General features: G+C 40.1%; 1 protein-coding gene across 2 annotated transcripts in view; it reads right to left on the bottom strand.

Annotated features, from left to right (window-relative positions):
• ALS2 (alsin Rho guanine nucleotide exchange factor ALS2) overlaps positions 1–21,548 on the bottom strand; it is a 44,513-nt gene extending 22,965 nt beyond the window's left edge. For both annotated transcript variants that reach the window (XM_075429964.1, XM_075429965.1), the window contains exons 1-12: positions 21,460–21,548; positions 15,351–15,440; positions 12,790–12,956; positions 10,481–11,400; positions 7,811–8,171; positions 6,791–6,959; positions 6,275–6,371; positions 5,801–5,878; positions 4,677–4,853; positions 2,873–3,044; positions 2,292–2,472; positions 221–286 (exon numbers count right to left, since the gene is read on the bottom strand). In XM_075429964.1, the coding sequence (XP_075286079.1) occupies positions 221–286; positions 2,292–2,472; positions 2,873–3,044; positions 4,677–4,853; positions 5,801–5,878; positions 6,275–6,371; positions 6,791–6,959; positions 7,811–8,171; positions 10,481–11,400; positions 12,790–12,956; positions 15,351–15,370 (2,408 nt within the window). In that variant the 5' untranslated portion in view covers positions 15,371–15,440; positions 21,460–21,548. The remainder of the gene's footprint in view (positions 1–220; positions 287–2,291; positions 2,473–2,872; positions 3,045–4,676; positions 4,854–5,800; positions 5,879–6,274; positions 6,372–6,790; positions 6,960–7,810; positions 8,172–10,480; positions 11,401–12,789; positions 12,957–15,350; positions 15,441–21,459) is intronic.
• Positions 21,549–21,757: the final 209 nt, after the last annotated feature.

The following is a 21,757-nucleotide window of genomic DNA, read 5'->3' as shown; positions in this document are numbered from 1 at the left end:
AGTAACTGAACTAATTCAGCAGCATTTTAAACTAAATATTTATCACAGTTGAGGGGAAGTAACTTTTTCTTCATCTGATGGAAAACCTATTAGTGTACTCAAGCAAGCCGAGATCAGGTCTCTGCATGCTCATTACTAGACACATACACACACAATTCTTTAAAGTACAGGTCTTTGCTAGTTGATCAAAAACTCCAGAAAATGGTAAAGGTTTGCTTACACTGCTGGCTTTGCAAGTAGCATAAATCCTCCCATTACAAGGAAGTTTGTTACTGAAGTACAGTACCTAAAATGGAGAAGAAAGATCTTCAATTACAAAACAAGAACATCCCTGGAAATAGCAACCGTTGTAATTTCCAACAGTTTACCAGTGAAATCTGTAACATCTTTTACTATACAAGTGGGGCTGCACAAGTGGGTTCGGCTGGGATAGGGTTAATTTTCACAGTAAGTCAGGAGAGCGCACAGCAAGGCCGGCTGACCCAAACTGGCCACCCATGTGACACCATGCTTGGCTTTGAGTGGGGAAGCTGGCCTGGGAAAGTTTAATCATTGCTCGTGAATGCACTGGGCATCCGGCAGTGAGAAAATTGCCCTGAGTACTCCCTCGTTTTGTATATTCTTATCAATACTGTTGTTGTTACTGTTCACTTCCTTTGCTGTTCTGTTAAACTGCCCTTATCCTGACTTACCCCTTTTCTTCCCGCTCTTCTCCCCACCTCACTGGGGGAAGGGGCGATAGAGTGGCCGCATGGTTCGTTGTGATTGTTGCTGGCCAGGGCTAAACCACGACAATAAGTAATCCAACTGCTTGAGAAAATATTACAGTGAAACACTCGATGGTACTGGAACACTTAGTATTCGCTTTTCACATGGAGCATAGAACATACATTACTATTCCATATTTCTGCTGCCATTAGCACAATGCAGAGCTTACTATGCAAACAAAACTTCAAGTTTTATGTTTCTCCCAAATTTGGGTGTGTACAGAATAGGCCATCTGTTTCAACAGTTTAATACTGATAGCTTCTAATTATATTCAAGATGGAAATTTAAAGATCAGCATTTCTCTTTTCCTGCTGTTCAACATTCTAACTTTCACTTTTCCCCTACCAAAAAAAGAAAGCCATTTTAAAAAAAACCACCTTTCTCTGAGGGAAGACGTCTCAGCTTAGCCCAATTGACAGGTAATACTTACATCGCCTGATGGATCTTTGGAGGATGCTCAAGGCGCTATGCTGAGGAGCATGCATAGGTTTTGATGCCATACACAGAAAAACGTGCAATGCATTAGAAAGCAAAGGGGGAAAGCAGTAACAGGCAGTAACAATGAGAACAGAAATTAGGTATTTCAGTCTTTGACATGGAAGAAGAAGAAATTAAGAAACCCATCTAATCTGAGTAATAAGAATCAATTCTGTAAATCCAGGTTACAAGAAAAACTGAAGTCAAAGGCTAAGAAGGGAGAAAATACATATTTACAATTATGAACAACACATTTGATAAATGGACAAGAAAGCTTCTTTTAGGGTGATATGGCATAAGTTTATCACTGGCCCAGTAAAAGTGGTAACTGTTGTGCCTGTGTTAGAAAAAAGTACAACTAGCTGCATATTCAAAAAGCTACTGCATAGCAACTGAAATTGATGATCTTGAAATTTTGTTTCCTTAGAGATTTTCAGATGTTTGGTAACCAAGACTACGTTCAGAGAGGACGTTTTTAGACTCTCCGCTCTGTCAAGCTGGTATTTTTCACAAAAGCCTGTAGGTATTAAATATGATGAGACTTCTACTACATTTGGATGAAATCATCCAGCAACTACAAAAGTTATTGAGGAGAAAGACAGCATACATGTCGTTTATGCATGACTGCATAGACAGTGTGACTGTATAGACTTCGTCTCCCAAAAGCATTAAGCTAATAAAAATAGTAACCAGGATAATTCAAGCTTAATTCTGAGCACTAAAGCAGCTGTCTTTTGGGTGAAAGGTGTAATGCTAGCTATTTAGCAGATATCAGGACGGAAGAATCATTCTTCTGGGAGAGTTTTACATTAGGAAGCTGAAGCTGTCCAGTGTGCTCCACTGGCGAAGACTCTGAAACATAGCTCACTACAAAATGAATTAGTTTGTGTAAAACTCTCCATACATTTTAAACTCCAAGAATACAATTTGCACAACAGTTACTTACGTAGCCTTCCTTATAATCTACTGTCCCCTAACTCAGGGCTTGTTGTGGGTGGTAGACTAAGCCTGCAGAGAATCAGAATGAGAAGGAATTGGATACTTGCTCAGTGTAACTATCCAAAAAGAGACTGGAATGCTTCAGGATGGCCAAGCTCCTGGCTTCTTTCACTCCATGAAGAAAGCTACTTAAAGAAGCTCCATGTTGACCGATGAGATAGCATAGCCTGCTGAACCTGCTTGCCATTTCCTGCAACATCTGGATTGTATTTGCATTGCCCAAATTATCTGTAACAGATCAGAAAACAATTTAGCCTACCTTGCGAAAGAGCAGCACCCATTAATAAAGGGAATTACCACAAAGTACTGTTTAGATGTTTTATTGGCAATTTCACCTCATAACTATATTATCCAGAATCAGGAATTCAACAATTTTAGACTAAATACAGCTCAAATGATTAAGTTAAAGTGAAACAGTCAGGAAAGTGCAAATACTAATAGCATACTGCAGACATCAAAATGCAGCTGTATTTCACCAGTTCACGTAAACTGGGTACAAGAGTAAGACCTTAGCTTTATCTTAAAAATATATAATTACTTTTAAATTATGTGTAATTTAAGAGTAATTATATTTGTTTTGGAATCTAGGGGAAAGAACATCAAATAAAATATTAAAAGAAGTCCTTACCTAATCCTAAAAGAGGTCTAAGAACCTGAGATTTGATCTCACTCAGTCTGAAATAAAACCTTCTCTCAGTAGAAGCCAACTCATGCAAACTGGCAATATATCCCATTACGTTTTTGTCTACTAAGACCAAACAGTTGTGACCACCAGCTATCACATTGCTTATGTACCCTATCTGAAACACGAAAAAGAGAAAAGAAAAAACAGCAGCTTTAATACTTTTCTTTTTACAATTCATTCAATACTGTCTTAGTACAAGAACAGTAAGAATAGAAACATTTACAGTCAATGCTGTTCATTTTCCTGGTCCCGACAGAACCTAAAACACAATAAATAGACCATCTTTTAAAATGACTCATACAACCATTCCATGTTTAAGAGACAGTGACCTTAAGTTCAATCTCTTTTAGAACTGCAATATACTTTACACTTACATCAACAATGTTGATATTAAATAGTATCACTACATCAGCTATTTTGCCTATTAACTAGAAAGCGAGAATAACAAGACTTTAATATTATGACTGTGCTCTGAACTATAGCCCTTTCTGGACCTGAACGACATTATTTTATTGATAAGAGTAGTATTACAGTATCAATAAACGGGACTAATACTAATAACTACACTAACACCACAAGTGACGTTAGTACATATTTGCTTTCCACAGTAGTTCGAAGCAAAATTCTTCTCTAAGGTCAGCACAAGTGCCACTGATACATTGTGGCTCATCATTAATATCATTTCACATGCACTACCATATAGTAATTCAGTGTTTCAGCTCTAGGTTTATTTCCTTTGTTGTTAAATAGAGGATTCCTTAGAAACATTGAGTCAGAGTTGTTAAACAAGCAACCTACAGGCCAGTTCTGATATGCAAGAGCCTACAAGTCACCCTACAAGAGAACAGAAGGGAATGGCTAGCAACAATCTTATAGAAGGAATACAAGTGTGTGTGTGTCTGAGATCACATACATGTGTGCACATGCATGCACGCACATGCATGGATCCAGTGTCTAAACCCCCGTCCCTCCTCAAAATGCCTCTCCAACTGCTATTCTGATCAATCTAGGGAAGTAGCAACAACATCCAGAAGAGCTGCATTCTACCCTCACCCGTCTCCTTTTCGTTACTTTAAACTCAAGTTGGCCTGAAATCATACAAACAACTTGGAAGAGGATGTGCAGAGCACACATTTCCCCACCTCATGTCAACTTCAAGGCAGATATGATTCAGCTTGATGCAAAAAATTGCATAGGGGCACCTCTTCTCTCCCATAAACATGCAAATGTACATTTTGGTGCCTTTGCTCAGTTCCCCCTTTAGACCCATGAGAAAAGGAGGGGGAGGGAAGGAGATGGTGCAAAAATCAGGGGGACCTCCTGCCCATTCTCAAACAAGATGCACAGGAAGCAGAATGGAATACAGCAGGAAGTGCTCTTAATCACTTGAGAAACAACAGGAAAATGAGGAGCAATAGCAGCGAAGAATAAACATACGAAGACTGTGGTCAAAACAGAGCACAACATAAGGGTACACTTCTGCAGCATGCACGCATTGAAGGAAATCAATTAGATACACTGGAAACACTTCCTCGTCCCTCACATAGAAGACCAAGACGACAGGCAGGGAAGAGAACAATACTAATTAGGCCTCCCTCTCTGTCCTCCATAAGCTGTGCTCCCAATTTGACCGCTAGGAACCAGTTACTTGACTTGACACCCTTAAAGCTAGCTGAACAATCAGCACTGTGCTGTTTCCAAAAAGCATCAGTATGATTTGCACTAACTTAAAGGAAATACCACTCACTTTACTACAGGATAGCAGCAAAACTGGACTCTTAGTACAGCTATTTTCATACAAATTATCTTCTGTTGTTGTCTCCTGGCCACTGTAATATAATCCAGGTTGGAAGTCTTCCTCATCTGCTAAGAAGAGGGAATAATCTAGTCCTGCTGCTGTACTCCAAACACCATCACCACACATCTGAAATTCATGAGGAAGGAAAAGACATTAGAAATCATGATCTAAAGCTGGAAGGAGAAGAGAGTACTTAACTCTTCTAGCCACATGTAATATTCCTGCCAAGAAAAAGTACTGCAATAACTGGTAAGTTTTCAACTTCAGCATCTCATATACTTCTTGCATGTATCCAGAAAATTATCTTTCTTTCCAGCCTTCTTTGTAATGGCTGATTTTTTGCCTTTAAATTATGAATCAGTTTTATTTTTAAATAGACATCAAGTGAGCTTGATTAAAGTTAAGACACTATTCTCCCCTCTACATTTAACTAAAGTAACACATTCAATAAATTTTGGAGACAGTTAACATGTTATACATTAATTTGCATAAGGCCTAAGCAGGAAAACTCTGCAACTAGTTTTCCACCAAGACAAGCACCAGAAAACATAGGAAAGGATCTTGTCTAGCCCCAAAACCATTATTTGGCTATTCGCTCAATGTGATGAAAAGTTCAAAACAAACAGAAAACCCACTGCCAAAACAGCTCTGGAAATACAGAAACAAAACCAAATATGGTCATGGTCTAACAAAGCTAAAAATGGTAGAAGCAATTGTTTAGAACAAAAACAGTGTTCCAAAGTATTGAAAAGTTTCAGCACTGCAACACTGATATCAGAGAAACCAAAGGTGCAGTGAAATTTGGTAGCAAGATAAAATCAACCACATTTCTGAGTTGTAGAACTTCAATGCAGTCAAAGGCCAGTGAAAGTCTGTGTAAAGGATTTCTTGGGTAGATTTTCACAAGCTCATCTAAGGATCATATTCACAGTGTAAGCCAAACACACCAAGGAGTCTGCTACTATATAGCACACAGATCCATAAGCAAGGTCAGTTTCTAGAAGCTACTTTGCACTCACTTGTATAAGAAAAGTCCCTAAACTGAAAACACAAAAATACAGAAAACAAACTACCTTTGTGAGACGAGGGACTGTTGTTGGGGAATTCAAGTGACCAAGCTGGCCACAGAGATTACTGCCCCATGAATACACCTGTAAGAAACATAGCTAAACATCAGGATGTAAGTTTATATACATGGACACATACTGAATTGTAGTAGTACAACACATGAAGTATGCAAACACACACAAGTCAAGGGTGTAGGATTCATGTACCAAGAAGCACTTCCCTCATTCCCACTGTCTTCCTATATTCTCAACTTGTCTTCTCACATACAGAAATGGAAGGCACCAAATCAAGTCACTGCAATCTTTACACATCAAGTTGATGGTACATGCAGAACTTTGGCAGAAATAGAATTACAATTCCACACTGCTTCCAAGTTGCCTCCCACAAATGGAAACAAAAGTTTAGAAGCAAAAGAAACAAAAGTGTAGAAAACACCAAAAGTGACAACTATGTCCTAGATAAACAATAATCACTTATACCTGGGATTTGGCAGTGAGTGCTAAGGAATGATGGCCACCAGCAGAGAGGTGAATCACTTCTTTACCATCTAGGCTTTTCACACATAGTGGCTGAAGCCTGCCAGTCCCCAGAACCCAGGGAGGGGAGGAAAACAGATTATCAGAGGTATTCTTAAATCAAAAGTTAATTCCAAGTTTTATTTTTTCCCCAAAAACAAATTGGAGAAAACAAACATATATGGAGTCTTTTGGCAATAAACCAGCTTAGTTAAAAAAGTCATGAAGGGCAAAAGTTGATGATAAACTTCACCTCATCTTGGACAAAGTAAAAATATCACCAAAAGTCCCAGTGATTACAAGGGGATAAGTCATAACTGATAGACACACAGTAACAATACAGCATAAAACACATTATTTGGAAGAACTTAGGTCACAACACAAAAGAACAAGAACACAGCGCAAGGCACTGATTGAGAAAGTTGAATATTCAAAATTTCCCAGGGACCCACTAAAAAGGATTTCTGAAAGAAATCTCACCGTGGCAGAACATCGCCATGTCCTAGCTGTCCTTCCTTCCCCTTTCCCCAGCTCCATACCTCCGTTCTTAGAGAGGGTAAAAGCGCATCAGCCTCACCACTGTAGGTTGGAGTCAGAGCTACAGTCCTCATTTTTGCCCGCCCTACCTTCCGTAAGAGCCTAGGAGAAACTGAACACAGGCAAAGAGAGAGAAAAATTGCTCATCATTTTAGGTAACAGTACCATTTGAGATAACTGATGAAGACTTCTTAAAGAGGTCTTAATTAAGACTGAGAGCAAAGGCTGACGTAAGAAGACAGATTACTGATACACAGCAGTAACATTTGTGCTAGAAGTAGACAGATCCCAAGTAATTTTTACCACCTATTAAAGGACAACAGGCATATGAGAACTATACAGTCATACTGAAGCAAATGAACCAAAAAAACTATACATTAAAAAAAAAAGTACATATTGAATGAAAATATATCCTTGCAGTGCACAAAAGATTTCAATACTTTCTAAAATCTCCCCTCAGATCCAAGATCAATATAGAACTAAACCATGTATCCATCATTCAGAGCAATTAACAACATTAAAATCTACGAGGGAAGAAGCTCATTAACTTTGAAGTTTGGCAGCAGGAACTGGAATATTTCTAGGTCCCTGGCTCAAAACCAGCTCAGTGCAGCAGGGATTACAGGCCACGCAGATTTTTATCTGCTATGCAACCTACATGAAAGACAGTTTGCCATCATTTTGCAATAAGATGCCTAGACTACTAAAATGTGCCCACTTTACCTTACCTTTAGCAATAAAGAACATTCCTAAACCCATCACGCTTTCAGTTTTCTTAGCATGCGGTATCTGCTAGCCTTCACTCCCCCCACTGCCTTGAAGTCCTAAGATACAGTTTACAATTCATAAACACCTTTGGTAGATGATTAGATTTATGTTCAATAAACATGTTTTATTTTGTGATAAATGTCCACATCATTCTAATTTGTCTAGTCTCTTGGTTTTCACAAAGTGCTTGTTTACCTTGTGACAACAAGCCAGGCAGGGAAAGCCTTCGACTCCCTCCTTCAGATTCCTCCTCTCTAATATCTACTAAACTGGAACTCTTCTTTCCCTGCATGGATTCCAATCTGACCTGCTCTTCTCGACTGTCTTTCAGAGCTTCAGGCCCTGGGGAACCACCACCAGATTGAGATCGTGGTTCACTTGAAGGTGTGCCATAGAAGTTCATTACTTTCTTCAGAGACAATGCTCCAGCTTCATACGTAGCAGTTACTCTCACACCAACTGCTGATGCACAAGAGGCCACCAAGCTGTTCAAGGCAGATGTGCTGGTACCTGGAGGGCCAGGGATACAAGCACTGGGTTGTTCTTCTTGAGAAGGCTAAAACCAAAGAAAAATTCAAGACTATCATATCAGATAGCACATAACAGTAGGATGATGATATACCCCATTCACTAATCAAACTATGTGCTGTACCGAACAAGACATTATGAGGAAGCTTTTTGTATTTAGGTGTACACCTATTCCTCAGAATCACATTTTCTAAGGTAGGACCCAGCACCATTTCTACAAGGACTGGGCTTTGCTTGTTGCGCTTGTCTTGTAGCTCACCGATAAGAGCCTGTGGGTCAGTTTTTTGTTTTTTTTAAATACCAAAAAAGCTCGGATCTTTGCAAACAAAAAAGGGATTTAATTTTAGGCTTATTACAAATTTCTTTGCCACCAATTAAAGTGCATCAGTGAGCATGCTGTATTTACAGAGAGGTAAGTTCTCTCTTCAATACATTAAAAGGAAAACAGTAATTCATGGACTCTTTTTGTAAGGTCTATCTTAAGACCAATCTGGGTTATGCGTCCCCTTATGCTAGTGTTAATAATCATTAAGTCACACTAGGGACAAACTGACATCAGTCCCAGCACATGATTACCTATAATAGCAATCAATTTGCCCATCAAATAAGAAATAAGGCACAAGACGGTATTTGCCAAATCATTAGAATGTTAAAAACACAGACAGCAAAGTCCCATTTTCTCACCTAATAGACGGTGGGAAATAACACAAATATAAATATTATAGCTCATCGTTTTCCTTCTGGCAGGGTGAAATCTTTTTACTACTTTTTAATGAAAAAATTGGCTAAAGGATTGAGACTGGTCCTATTTACTTGTACTTTGTTCCTATTTACAAAAGGCATGCCTAGCAATACAGAAAAGGAAACTCAATTTGTGTGGGAAAGCAAAGAGCAACAATGCATTTTACTAATGCTGAAACATTAGAGTCCTCATCTCTGCTCCTCCCATTTATGCTCAACTGAGTTCATATTCTGTGAATCAATTCCAAGCTTGTTTATTCCTGAAACTGTGCAAGGGAAACTGTACTCTGGAAATATTCCAGGAACAAGGAGTTGAGAATGGGACCATGAAACTACGTGTTTCAGTAATTTCCTAATAGCAGGTGTTCTCGCATGAGTCTGAGGCCCACAACAACTAGAATGTGTTTGTACTAGCAAAAAGCAAAAGGAAGGACAACTGTGTTCACAGTGTTTAGTTCTCTCGCAATGCGAAAACATAACTTGCTGGATCACCAAGTTACTGGACAGTTTGTTTTGGTTTTAAGACTAGGGAGGGTTTTTTTGCAATCAGAGGTAATAACAAAAACTGGTTATTTATAAGGCACTGTGAAATTTATCTCCCAGAACCACTGTGAAAAATTTCTTACCGTAACTATAAAAGAAAAAATTAAGAAATTGGTATCTACACAACACCTGAAATGACAAAAGAAGTTTTCAGGATTGTATGAATCTTGGATATTAAGCCACAGAGTGGCAGTTTTTCTCACAGATCTTACCTTTACCATAAACCATCCAACAGGACAGTACTTATGTAAGGACTGCCAGACTGCACTGCAAGATTTTGCATTTGTTTTCTAATAGCTTTCGGGTCATATCTTCTCCCCTCCCACCCCAAATAAGCTTTTTTTTTTTTTTTTTCAAAACAGTGGAAAACATAGTATTTTGTCAGGAAGCCTTCATGTCAAGCATTTTCTGATGCTTATTAGAAATTATTACTTTACTGTTCTGCTATAGCATCAAAACAGTGTTATTGAACCATTTCCCACACCACACAAAACAGAGCAGCACTTTAGTATTTCCCATGCCTGTTCATAAGTTTATGCCACCCCTACAGATTAACATTAAAAGCCTTCTTGTCAATGCTTTATCATTACCTTTACAATCTTTACTTGCAATCTAGAATTTTTAACTGACTGAGAAATTAGATTTGTGAGGGAGTCATTCCACATCAGTAGAGAAAGCTTCACCTTAAAGGTAAATTAGACAAGTACCAGCTTACTGTCCCACACAAACAGGAAACCGCTAGAGAATGGGAAACTGGCTTATGTCGTTCTGGTACTGTGGACCACAAGGAGGAGAGACTACAGCACTGTGAAGGATGCTCACATTAAACACAACTGAACAAGGACAGAATCATAGAATGGTAAGGGTTGGAAGGGACCTTGAAGGTCATACCACTTAAAACTTAAGAACCATCACAGAGAAGAAACAGTCTGAAACTACAGGAACACCACAGCCACAATAAACCAACCGAATTTTTCATTGGTGAAAAGAGTAACATTGTCACATATACAAGAAGAGTTGTATCAAATTAAGAGCTAGTGACTAGGTACCAACCTGCTCAGGTTCTGTGCAGATGTTTTGCTTCAAGTTCTCATTTAATGAGTGATCTGATAAACTGATTAAGTACTCTTTCACTTCTTTTTTGTCTGGAAACAGAATATTTCCAGGACTAGAAATTCCACTGTCTTCCTGTCCATCATTGCTGGAAAGCATACTTGCTCCATCAGATTCTAAAGCAACAAGTGTATGTTCTTCCACAACTGGTTTCTGACAATCTTCACTTTGGCTACCTGTTACGCTTTTTCCTTTTAGGGTCTCCAATGAGGGACAGAAGACATGGTTTTCTGGTTGGTTATCAGACAGTGCTACACCCAGTGGACAACAGTGACTGTCTGAAATGATTACATGATCTTCCTTGTCCGTCATGGTAATGAGGAGTTGACTGCAATGATTGCATCTCTCTGGGATAGGCTTCATTTCCTGTGCAGGGAGACACTGTACCAGAGCCAGGCTATGGTAGGCTCCACAAGCGATCTGGAGCACAACACGTCCTGCCAGGTGCTCTACCTTCTGTGGCTTTGTCACTGGGAAAGCTGTTGTTATGAGACCGAGCTGGCAGCCACTCCCCCAAGCCCATATCTCTCTGCTTAGTGATAGTGCCAGCGTGTGTTCCTCTCCACATGCTAGCTGCAAAATCCTTACTGTTAACAGAGGACTGGTTTCAGAATCAGAAATACTGATGGGTTGGGGCTCTGGCACACATGGCTGATCAGCAACTGCACACTGGCCAGCAGAATTGTTCCCCCACATGTACACCACACCACTTTCTGTCACGGCTCCGTTATGGAAGCTGCCAGCTGCCACTGTAATAACATGACGCCCAAGCAAAGTATTTTCTAAGACAGGACCAGCAGGACATGACTCCTCCAGGCCTGATCTCCAGGGCAGTCTTCCGAAACTGTAGACCTCTCCGCCTGGGAGGAAAAATAAAAACAGCTAGAATGAGTCTAATGAAGTTAAACCAATACAAAAAATTGAAGATAGATTCAGATAAACAGATACCAATTTTTAACTTTCTCCAGGCTCAGCAGAACTATGACTACTGATACATGAAGACTGCTGGTTGCTCTCTGCCATTGTTGCTGTTGCGTTCTATACCTCATGTTAATGTTACCCTGTGCATGCATGCACTGCTGAACTAAGTAATGCTTTTCTGCTAATAATTCTACTATTCCCAAGTTAAGTGTATTTATTGGTCCTTTCTATTGTAAGAACATATGACATATTAAGGACATACCACCATGCTTGAAGAGCATGACAAAGTACAGAGCTCATCCTTCCATACAGCGATCTAGCATCTCCAAACTGTACTGTTTGCCACCCTACAGTAAAATAGGATTGCTCTATTAGGTGGAAAGTGGGAGTGGTGGGTAAATGTATCGTGCCACTGGTTTGATGTCATACTGCAGCCTCTCCAAAATTTCATTACCTTTACCTGAAAAGACTGCAGCAATGCCAGGTCAAGTTACTTTGCCAATTCTAAAGAAAAGCAAAAATCTATTTTTAAAATGAACAGTTGTTTTCACAGTGAGAGGAAAATGGTAAATCACATCCACAAACAACATGCTCCATGAAGCAAGAACACACATGCAAAAAGTCCTTTTAATTATGAGAGAAACATGTTCTAAAAAAAAAAAAAAAGAATCCACTGGAGCTCCATATCAGTAGAGGAGAGATGCTTGTATCCAGCTTACCAATAACCTGGGAACTTTCCTTCAAAAACATCAAAGAAAAAAATCAAAGAAGCAACCTCCAGTTTAGTCTTTACAACTATATGTCCACTGATCAGTACACGTAAGGACCAAGCTATGCAAACACTTAAACGTACTGGCTTTGAGAAATATTTTGATTCACAGTGCCAAACTGCTCACAAAACAAGACTCAATCCATTGCATCTATTAGTTCCACATTTTCCCAGAAGCACACAGAAACCAAAGCTCATACACTGCAAGAGAACCTCTTGCTGTACTGTCTTTTTTGAATGAAAGACATCACAAGAAACGCTGTTTTGAGTTAACACTATCCAAATTACACTGCCATCTTTAAAGAAGAAATCCAGAACCATTTTTAAAAGAAAAAAACACCCCAGTATTAAAGAAGATACTATGCATATAATTTCTACTCCAACACAGTTTTAGGTAACTTCTAACTAAGAAGGAAATACTGGCAAAGATAAAAATATAATTGTTTAAAAGTTGTGTATGAGACACAGATAGAATGAAAAAATAATCTAAAAGAAGAAAACTTAACAATAACTACAGTTTGTCATTGCCACAAATCTTTACAATTCAGATGTTTATTACCTTCTGTTAGAAGTAACCCATGATGTATTCCAAGGGCTGCCTGTAACACAGTCTTTCCACTGAGGCCTGGAAGCCTTTCTGGAGTTACAGAGCAAGAACCAGCCTTCCAAACATAGACCAGGCCTCTCTCTTTGGCTCCTTCTGCCTCTTCTGAGCTACAAAAAAGACTGGAGGAAATACAGAATCAGCTTGAAGTTTTCTGTTGTTCGGTAATGTCTAGTATCCTTTTCAGGTACGTAGTTAAGGCTTAGTATTTCAGGCATTAGTTTTAATTTCAGGAAGTCAACATACTTCATTTCGAATTTGGTAATCTTCATTTAAATGAAAACCAAGTATCTTCTATCTGAAATCATTCGCATTCTTTTTGATTTGTACTTTACTGCCTGAAAAGCAGTTGAGTAAACTTAAAGATTCTTTTATGCACAACTGATATAGCCTTTATATTATACACTGTACTTGTTGCTCACAGCACAAATTAATACATAATTTTGCCATTGTATGCTGAGGGACATCATTGCATGAGTTCTACCCACATGTAAGCAACTGTGTTCCTGTCTGAACAGTGAGATTTATAATGTTAACCCTTCCTGTGTTAGAAAGCAGAAGGAACATTCTTGTTTATTACATTTTATTCATGTTTTGTATTATTCAGCTTCTGGAAATCAAAATGCAGGAAAAACAGCCTTACAGCCATGTTTTTATCAGCTACGCAGAACATCAAGTATGCTGGAAATATACATAAACATCTCAAATAACATTTGTTTTAAAAAGAAGTAATTAAGCAAAGGATGTATTGTGTGTAGATTTTACCGTGAACCAATCACTCCGACTCACAGTGTCTTCAAAATATTACACCTATAAGAGCTCATCCTTCATATACTTTCATTTCTACCTTTAGAGAGAAAAATGAGGTTTTGGTTGTTTGGTTTTTTAGTTCCTCTTTCCATTCTTAATGAGTTTCTCAGACTCATATGAACCAGTCGTTCAAATCAATTGAACCAAGGCAAAAAAAATATCCAGAAGCACAATGGAAGTATCTGGGCTTGCAGGAGTGATTGAAACTATCCAAAGCTGGTTTAACATTTCAACATGCTCTGGTTTGAATCCTCAGTCAGCAACTTCTCCCATTCAGCAGACAGAAATTCCTCAAAACTTTGACAACAAGCACACAGTTTTAACAGTTTGTGGAATCACTTGACTTAAACATAAAAAGCCATTTTAAAGACCATTACAGACTGAAAGCATTTCAAGTTAAATTTAGAGTTTCCTTTAAATTAATTTAAAACTTTATATAGAATAGATTGTTATCTACCCTGCAGAAAAAAGTAGGTTTAGCTCCTTATTTGCCAACAAACCAGTCATTTACTCCCCATGTAAATCAGTTCTGGCAGCTTTGCATGAATTTGTGAAGTTAAATATGTAAGGCAGCACGAAGAGCTTTGACAAAATGGCAATCTTTGTCTAGAACAAAGGGCACAAAAACCCAAATGTATTCCTTTACTGAAGCAAACCCAGAAAATGCTAGTCTGATAGGCTGCATTGCAGACAACTTATGCAAGTAGCACATTCAAAAGCTGTAAGGCCCTATTCATCAGACTACTACTTTTTTAAACTAAAAAATTTGCTACTTGTGGTGCACAGGATGAACAATACCTTTGCACAATCTGTCTCAAAACATTCAAGATGAGAATAACTAAGAGATGGAATTATGTCTCCTTTAGCTCCTGTGCCCATCCCCAATCTCTCTTCTTTTCCACATAACAAAGAAAAAAAGTGACAGTCAAAAACTCTTCTAAAATTCACATAAGCAATTTAATACAAACAACATACATAGTATTAAATGGCAGAATCCATCTTGCATTTTATATACCTAGGACTTGTGTTTAGAATAGAAGTAAATTTAAAAGGAACCAATTGAGTAATACATAGGCTAGAAAAAAAAAGTTAGAAAAATCCATCATCATAGTTAGGACATTTAGGTAAAATCAAAACAGGGATTTTAGTCAGATGAGCAAAGCACAGCAAAGAACACAACATGATAATATAGAGAGTTTTCATCAACACATTGTGCATTAAATTCAGTTCAAAGCCTGATATTTGGGCTTTTATCCATTTAATAAGTCTTCAGAGAACAGTGTATGACAAATTTGAACAGTCACATGCCAAGATTTATTACAAGACACTAATTTTCCATCCCCAAACCTTCTGACCTCTGTCAGGTATCTTAGTGCAAAAAGCAAAAAAGAAGAGTCTACTGCAGGGCTATTAGTCCAGAATCAAAATTCATAGGTGCAGGTAACAGATATGATTTACTGTTCACTAGAGAATGGTACTTTCAAGTTTCCAGCCTATGGCTGTCCCCTCCACCAGTTTCAACAATCAACTTAAAGAAGTTGTAATAAGTTGAGTGTTCAAGACATTACTGAAACTAAACTTACTCCTCTTCTTCCCTTTAAGTTACATAAAAAGTATGCTGACACCACTTCATAATTTTATAGCATGATCACGAGCTGGCATATTTCAGGGAGCCTCTGTGGCTTCACTTAGCTGCTCATTCTTACCTTCTTTCCTGTGAGTCCATCTGTCAGTGGCAGCACTCCATCACCACCAAATCATTTCTCTTTCAAAAGGAACAATATAATTTCCACAAACTGTAAAACACAAAAACCAGCTATTTAACTGCAAATAACATTAAGCCTTAAAAAGAATCCCAAAACAATAAACAAGAAGCAAAGCTTTAGGTTCCACGTTCAACAAATAAGCACTTCCACAACACTAGCATGGGTTGAAGTATTTGGTTCTCTCACACTGAGTTGGCAGACAAAAGCTAAACAGCCAGACTTGTCCTACCTACTCATCTCCTCACAATAGGTCTATTGTAAGGACAGACTGAACAAAACCTAGTTCAAAGGCAGAAATTAACATAAATCTCTCCCTAATTCTCAGTATACAGCTCAAGAAACACCAAAGCAGAATAGCTGATCCATTTTCAGTCTAATATAAGAGAGAAATCTATGCTCAAGATACAAATTTATAAGGTAAACAGATTTGTATGAGCAGAAAATGGTTTAAGAGTTGAATTCATAACCATATTGCTGAACCAAAGCATGTATTACCATCAAAAGGTACAGTTCTGCTAAAGCCTGTGCAGAAATGCAGAAAGCCAATTAAGAATTAAAAACATTTCTTCATGTAAACTGGTAGCAGAATATCTATGAAGATACAAGACCATGGAAGTCAAGGAGAAAATGTGGCTGCTCTATTTATGCTTTTATCCTTTCAGATTTTAAATTTTACAAGTTCACCCTCACACCTTTCCATCTTCATGAAGATACCTTTGGATTACTTTTCTTGTAATAAAGCAAAGCTACAGTTAATCTTTGTTCTTATAATCTGTTTGGCTTTTTAATATCGAAATAATTGTAATTTTCCTTGTTCTACTGCCTCACTAGATGAAGTATTAAAAATTTTATTTACATTAATACATAAAATAAGTTTCACACAAATTCTTTAGACCTTTTGCTTTATTGAGTTGCTGTCTGATAACCACTGTAACAAAACCAGATAATAAATTATTAAATATAAGTCTTTCAAGACAGTACATCTCCATGAAAGATCCACTATAAGTAGTCTGAAGCTCTTGCATACAGAAAATAGAAATAAAATATGACCAGTCTTGATTACAAGAGACAATATGTGCAAACCTGTAACTTCCATACAGAAGCTTCAATTCACACTTGGTAACAGTAATCATCGAGTTGATAAAGAATTTAAATAACTAACACAAATCCCAACACTTCCACCGGACTGCTCTGAATAATGACATACCAAGCAGACCTTTATAGACAGAAACAGCAACAGATAACACCAAACGTTTTCAGTTTTCCAAATACAGAATGCTAAAAATACTGATTTGGGCTTCAAGGTTGGCAAAGAGCACATCACAAAAAGATAAAAAGCCACAAAAACATGAAACAAAATTAATGTGATAGAATAGCATTGTGATAAGTCATATGCACCTTGCTCTAAAAAAAAAAACAAAAAAAACCAAAAAAAACAAAATCAGAGCACTCTTTCTAGGAACGGATACACACTAAGCCACACTTATCAGAAAGATACTGCTTTCAAGATACTTCTGCTTCTTCCTCCTCAACTAAAAACAAAACAAAAAAAAAACAAGCCACAACAATAAAAACATCCACAACTGTAAAAGTCCACTTTCAAAATATTAACAGAGGAAGTCTCACAAATATAAGGAAACCATCACGCAACACTTCAGTAAGAGGTGTTGATGAAACATCAAAGGAAAATGGAAGAGTATTTCTGGAACTTCTAACTTTGTGACGTGCTCTTCCTCGGAGTAAGTACATCTGGTGTTTTTTTTAGTGTACTCAAAATCATCTAACCCTACAATTAGCTTTCTTGAAAGTGCTAGCAAGTGAAGAACTGTAGCTTGACATATAAATATCCAAAGGATCAGTGATTCACACGGAGAGATGGGAGCTTTGATAGAGACACTGGAGTATCAACAACTGTATCATTTACGTTGTATATACTTTTTCAGCATCAGGGAACTGAGGCTTAAAATACTCGGCTTCTATAATTTAGGGATTTTTTTAAAATTATTTTTACTTTTTAAGGGCTATTCCATTTTCATAAGCTTCAACTGCACAAAAATTTACTGTAATTCTCATGACAACTTCCAATTATAACAAAACAAAGTTAAAGTCAGGCATCCAATTAGCTGTTTTGCAAGATCTCCCTTGAAAAGATCTCAATTGAAAAATGATTTGTGCAATTACTAAGTAAGAAACCTGCAATACTGGTGTACTAGAAATTAAGAAAGTGATATGATGATGGTGACACTTTTTGTTTTCTTTACAAAGTCACACTTAGGGCTGCATTGCTAAGTATTTATGTGTATCAGGGAAAATGATAGTCAAACTGTTTTCTTTCCATAAATGAGACATCTTTAAGATATTTTAAAATAATTTTCAAGTTCAGCGCAAGTTTTCATTCACTCCTAGGACACCATAATATTATTCCCATTTCACAGATAATATAAAAGTCATTTGGTCACAGCTACAAACTAAGTACTTAGAAAGTTTCTTCCTCCCAATAGGAATACACAATTTTCCTTGCTGATTTTCACCTAATTTCACATTCATATAGTATTACGTTGCAGCATTACATACACCTTATTTCTTTTCCACTAAGATTACCTCAATTATTATTAGGTTTAATGTTCATAGAAGTGAACAGCCAGGCACAATACACCATTCTCATTGTATGGAATATCGGTATGATACCCGCACCTGCACTGCTCTGCCCGTATATTTACTTTCTACATTTTTCGCTTCAACCCTGCAAGAGCAAAAAAGCAAGGAGTGCTGAATAGTGCCAAATTATGAAACAGATTTGTGTTACGGACAGATGGTCACTAGCATGACACTGACGTCATACTTGCCACTTACAGAGTAGGATGCTAATTGAAATTCTCCAGAAATCAAACACTACAACACCATAATAATTGCTATGGCAGGGGATCATGTGGAGTAAACAGTACTCTCTGTGCCTGGCAAGATGATGGAGCAGATCCTCCTCGAAACCATGCTAAGGCACATGGATAACAAGGAGGTGACTGGGGACAGCCAACATGGCTTCACCAAGGGCAAATCGTGCCTGACCAACTTGGTATCTTTCTGTGATGGGGTTACAGCGTTGGTGGACAAAGGGCAGGCAACTGACATCATCTGCCTGGACTTGTGCAAGGCCTTTGACACTCTCCCAAATTATGTCCTTGTCTCTAAATTGGAAGGACATGGATTTGACAGAGGGACCACTCGTTGGATAAGGAACTGGCTCGATGGATGCACACAAAGAGTTATAGTCAATGGCCTGATGTCCAGGTGGAGACCTTTGACGAGTGGTGTGCCTCAGGGGTTGGTATTGGGATTGGTGCTGTTTAATATCTTTGTTGGCGATATAGACAGTGGGACTGAGTGCACCCTCAGCAACTCTGCCGATGACACCAAGCTGTGTGGTGTGGTTGACACGCTGGAGGGAAGGGATGCCATTCAGAGGGACCTTGACAGACTGGAGAGGTGGGCCTGCGTGAACCCCATGAAGTTCAACAAGGCCAAACAAGTCCTGCATGTGGGTCGGGGCAATCCGAAACACAAGTACAGGCTGGGCAGAGAGTGGCTCAAGAGCAGCCCTGAGGAGGACTTGGGGGTACTGGTAGATGAGAAGCTCAACATGAGCCAGCAATGTGCGCTTGCAGCCCAGAAAGCCAACCACATCCTGGGCTGCATCAAGAGAAGTGTGGCCAACAGGTCAAGGGAGGTGATTCTGCCCCTTTACTCTGCTCTTGTGAAACCCCACCTGGAATACTGTGTCCAGTTCTGGAGCCCCCAACACAAGAAGGACATGGATGTGTTGGAACGGGTCCAGAGGAGGGCCACGAAGATCATCAGAGGGCTGGAGCACCTCTCCTATGAGGACAGGCTGAGGGAGTTGGGGCTGTTCAGTCTGGAGCAGAGAAGGCTCAGGAGTGATCTTATAGCAGCCTTCCAGTACCTGAAGGGGGCCTACAGGAAGCATGGAGAGGGACTTTTCACAAGGGTGTGTAGTGATAGGACAAGGGGGAATGGCTCTAAACTAAAAGAGGGCAGATTTAGGTTTGATATTAGGAAGAAATTCTTCACCATGAGGGTGGTGAAACACTGGCACAGGTTGCCCAGAGAAGCTGTGGCTGCCCCCTCCCTGGAAGTGTTCAAGGCCAGGTTGGATGGAGCTCTAAGCAACCTGGTTTAGTGGAAGATGTCCCTGCTCATGGCAGGGGGGTTGGAACCAGATGATCTTTAAGGTCTCTTCCAACCCTTACCATTCTATGATTCTATGACTGCTTCCTTCACTGGACACTGAGCACTCAGTAATAAGCATCATAGGTATAAAAGTAATCTTACATTCAATGCTGAACAGGAACAACTGGTAACTTCCAGAAACTCTAGAACTCCCATCAGCCTCATGTATTTATTTACCTGCTGCACTTAATAAATCCTACAAACACTTCTATAACTTTCAGACATGTTTACTCACAAACATTTTTAATAGATTTGTTGCACCATATTTAGCTATAACACACTACCAAGACTGCAAGTTTGTTATACAAAATTATCTACTGAGGTTCTGAAGGTTACCTCCAAGCTTCCCAATTCAAAACAGTTGTCAATATTAGTCTTGCCTACATATATATATTTATTGTCGCTAACCGTGGTTCACAAACAATGCGTTACCAGTTCAAGAAGCCCTCATGTTTTGATCAGCACTGACTAGGTACAACCACTGTTTCTAACGTTGTGTGATTAAGATCTCAAAGCAAAACAAAACAACTTGCTAGTAAAAGGCAGCAGCAATCCCTTCAGGATGAAGGCTCAAAGCTTTCAAAGCTGGTTCCAGTGAATGAGCGATGGTAGCAAACAAGGTATAACAGTACAGGAGTCAGGGAAGAAAAACACCAAAACAAAGAAAGGGCCTAGTATCAGCTAAAAGAACACAGTTGAAAACTATCTCCTATAGCACTTAATTAATAATTTTAAATTTACCAAACTTGTAAGACTCAAAAATTTCTTAATATCCCCTTCCTCCTCTTTTTCTTTTGAAATTACACCTCCTTAATTTAGCACACATGCTTCCCCATGTGAAAACAGTTAACTCTATAGAAGCTGAAAGATGGTAAGTATAGCTAGTTTTTATGAGTTGCTGCACTACAACAGCAGTGGCAAAGTCTTGACAGCAGAGATCAACTACCAGTCATCTGTGACTACTCTAGTTGCTCCCCCATGTCTCACCAAAATATTTTTGTGCTGGAAGAGGAAGCCTGTGAGAGCGACAGCACGCTCTGTCATCTGTAAATAATACAGCAGCCATGCTAGGACTACCATTCAATAGACTCCAAAAGTTGAAACAGCATTTACTTCTGAGCAACCAACTCACACAAGAGGAGGGACTTTGAAACGGAAGTTGAAGGAGATAAAGGACATCCTATTTAAAGTTCAGCTGCTCTCTTCACATCAAAAGGGAAAAGCCATTAAAGAACCTACAGAAGTAAATCTCATCTGTGCTCTAGCAGCCTCTCGGAGAGCGAGCAGAGCCGGACAGCCAGCACCTTCAGTCAGAGCAGGGGCCCGCTCCCCGACCGCCAGCGCAGCAGAACAGCACATCACCTCCTGCCCTGCAGCCCAGGTGCGGGAGGCACAGAGAGTGCGGCGGGCCAACCCAGGACGCTCCGGCCAGCTGGACTCCCGCCACACCGCTGCACTCCCCGTTTCCCCTCCGGGAAGGGCAGCCATTTCTCTCGCTGCTCCTCACAACCCCCCCAAACTTCCCCCACCTGTTGCCCTGGCTGCAGGGCAGCACCTGCCCCGACAGAGCGGCTCCCAGGGGAAAGGCGGGGGGGGGGAGGGGAGGGCGATGCCCTAAACCGGTGCTGAGCGGCGGGGGAGCCCGCCGTGCATGTCCGTTGGCGGGGTGAGGGAGCGCGCGGGTGATTAACGGCAGCCGTTGGGGGAGCGGCCAGAACGTCCCCCACCCGCACAGGTCGGCGCCCCACGTGACTCGGGCTCCACTCCTCCCGCCCGCCCGCCCCCGCACCAACAGCCGCCTCACCCGGCGCCGCGCTCGCTCCGACCGCCGGTCTCGCCGCCGGCTCCCGGTGCGCTGAGCAGCTGATTCACGCGGGGGCGCGGGGCGGGGCCTCCGCCATGCACGGGGTGGAGCCCAGCGTCGAGCCGCGCGCGCGCAGGGGCGTCGGGCAAAGAGGACGCAGACGGGTCCCTCCCCAGGACAAAACAGGATGAGACGCGCCTGAGGGGCCCGGCCCGGCCCGGCCCGGCCCAGCCTCCTCGTCTGCAGCCGGAGCCGAAAAGGCGCTGGACCGGCGGTGCTGTTGCCAGCGCGTAGAGCC

This window comes from Opisthocomus hoazin, chromosome 9, assembly GCF_030867145.1.
Source record: "Opisthocomus hoazin isolate bOpiHoa1 chromosome 9, bOpiHoa1.hap1, whole genome shotgun sequence".
NCBI classification, from domain to species: Eukaryota; Metazoa; Chordata; class Aves; order Opisthocomiformes; family Opisthocomidae; genus Opisthocomus; species Opisthocomus hoazin.
This window is presented reverse-complemented; position numbering and strand designations above follow the sequence as displayed.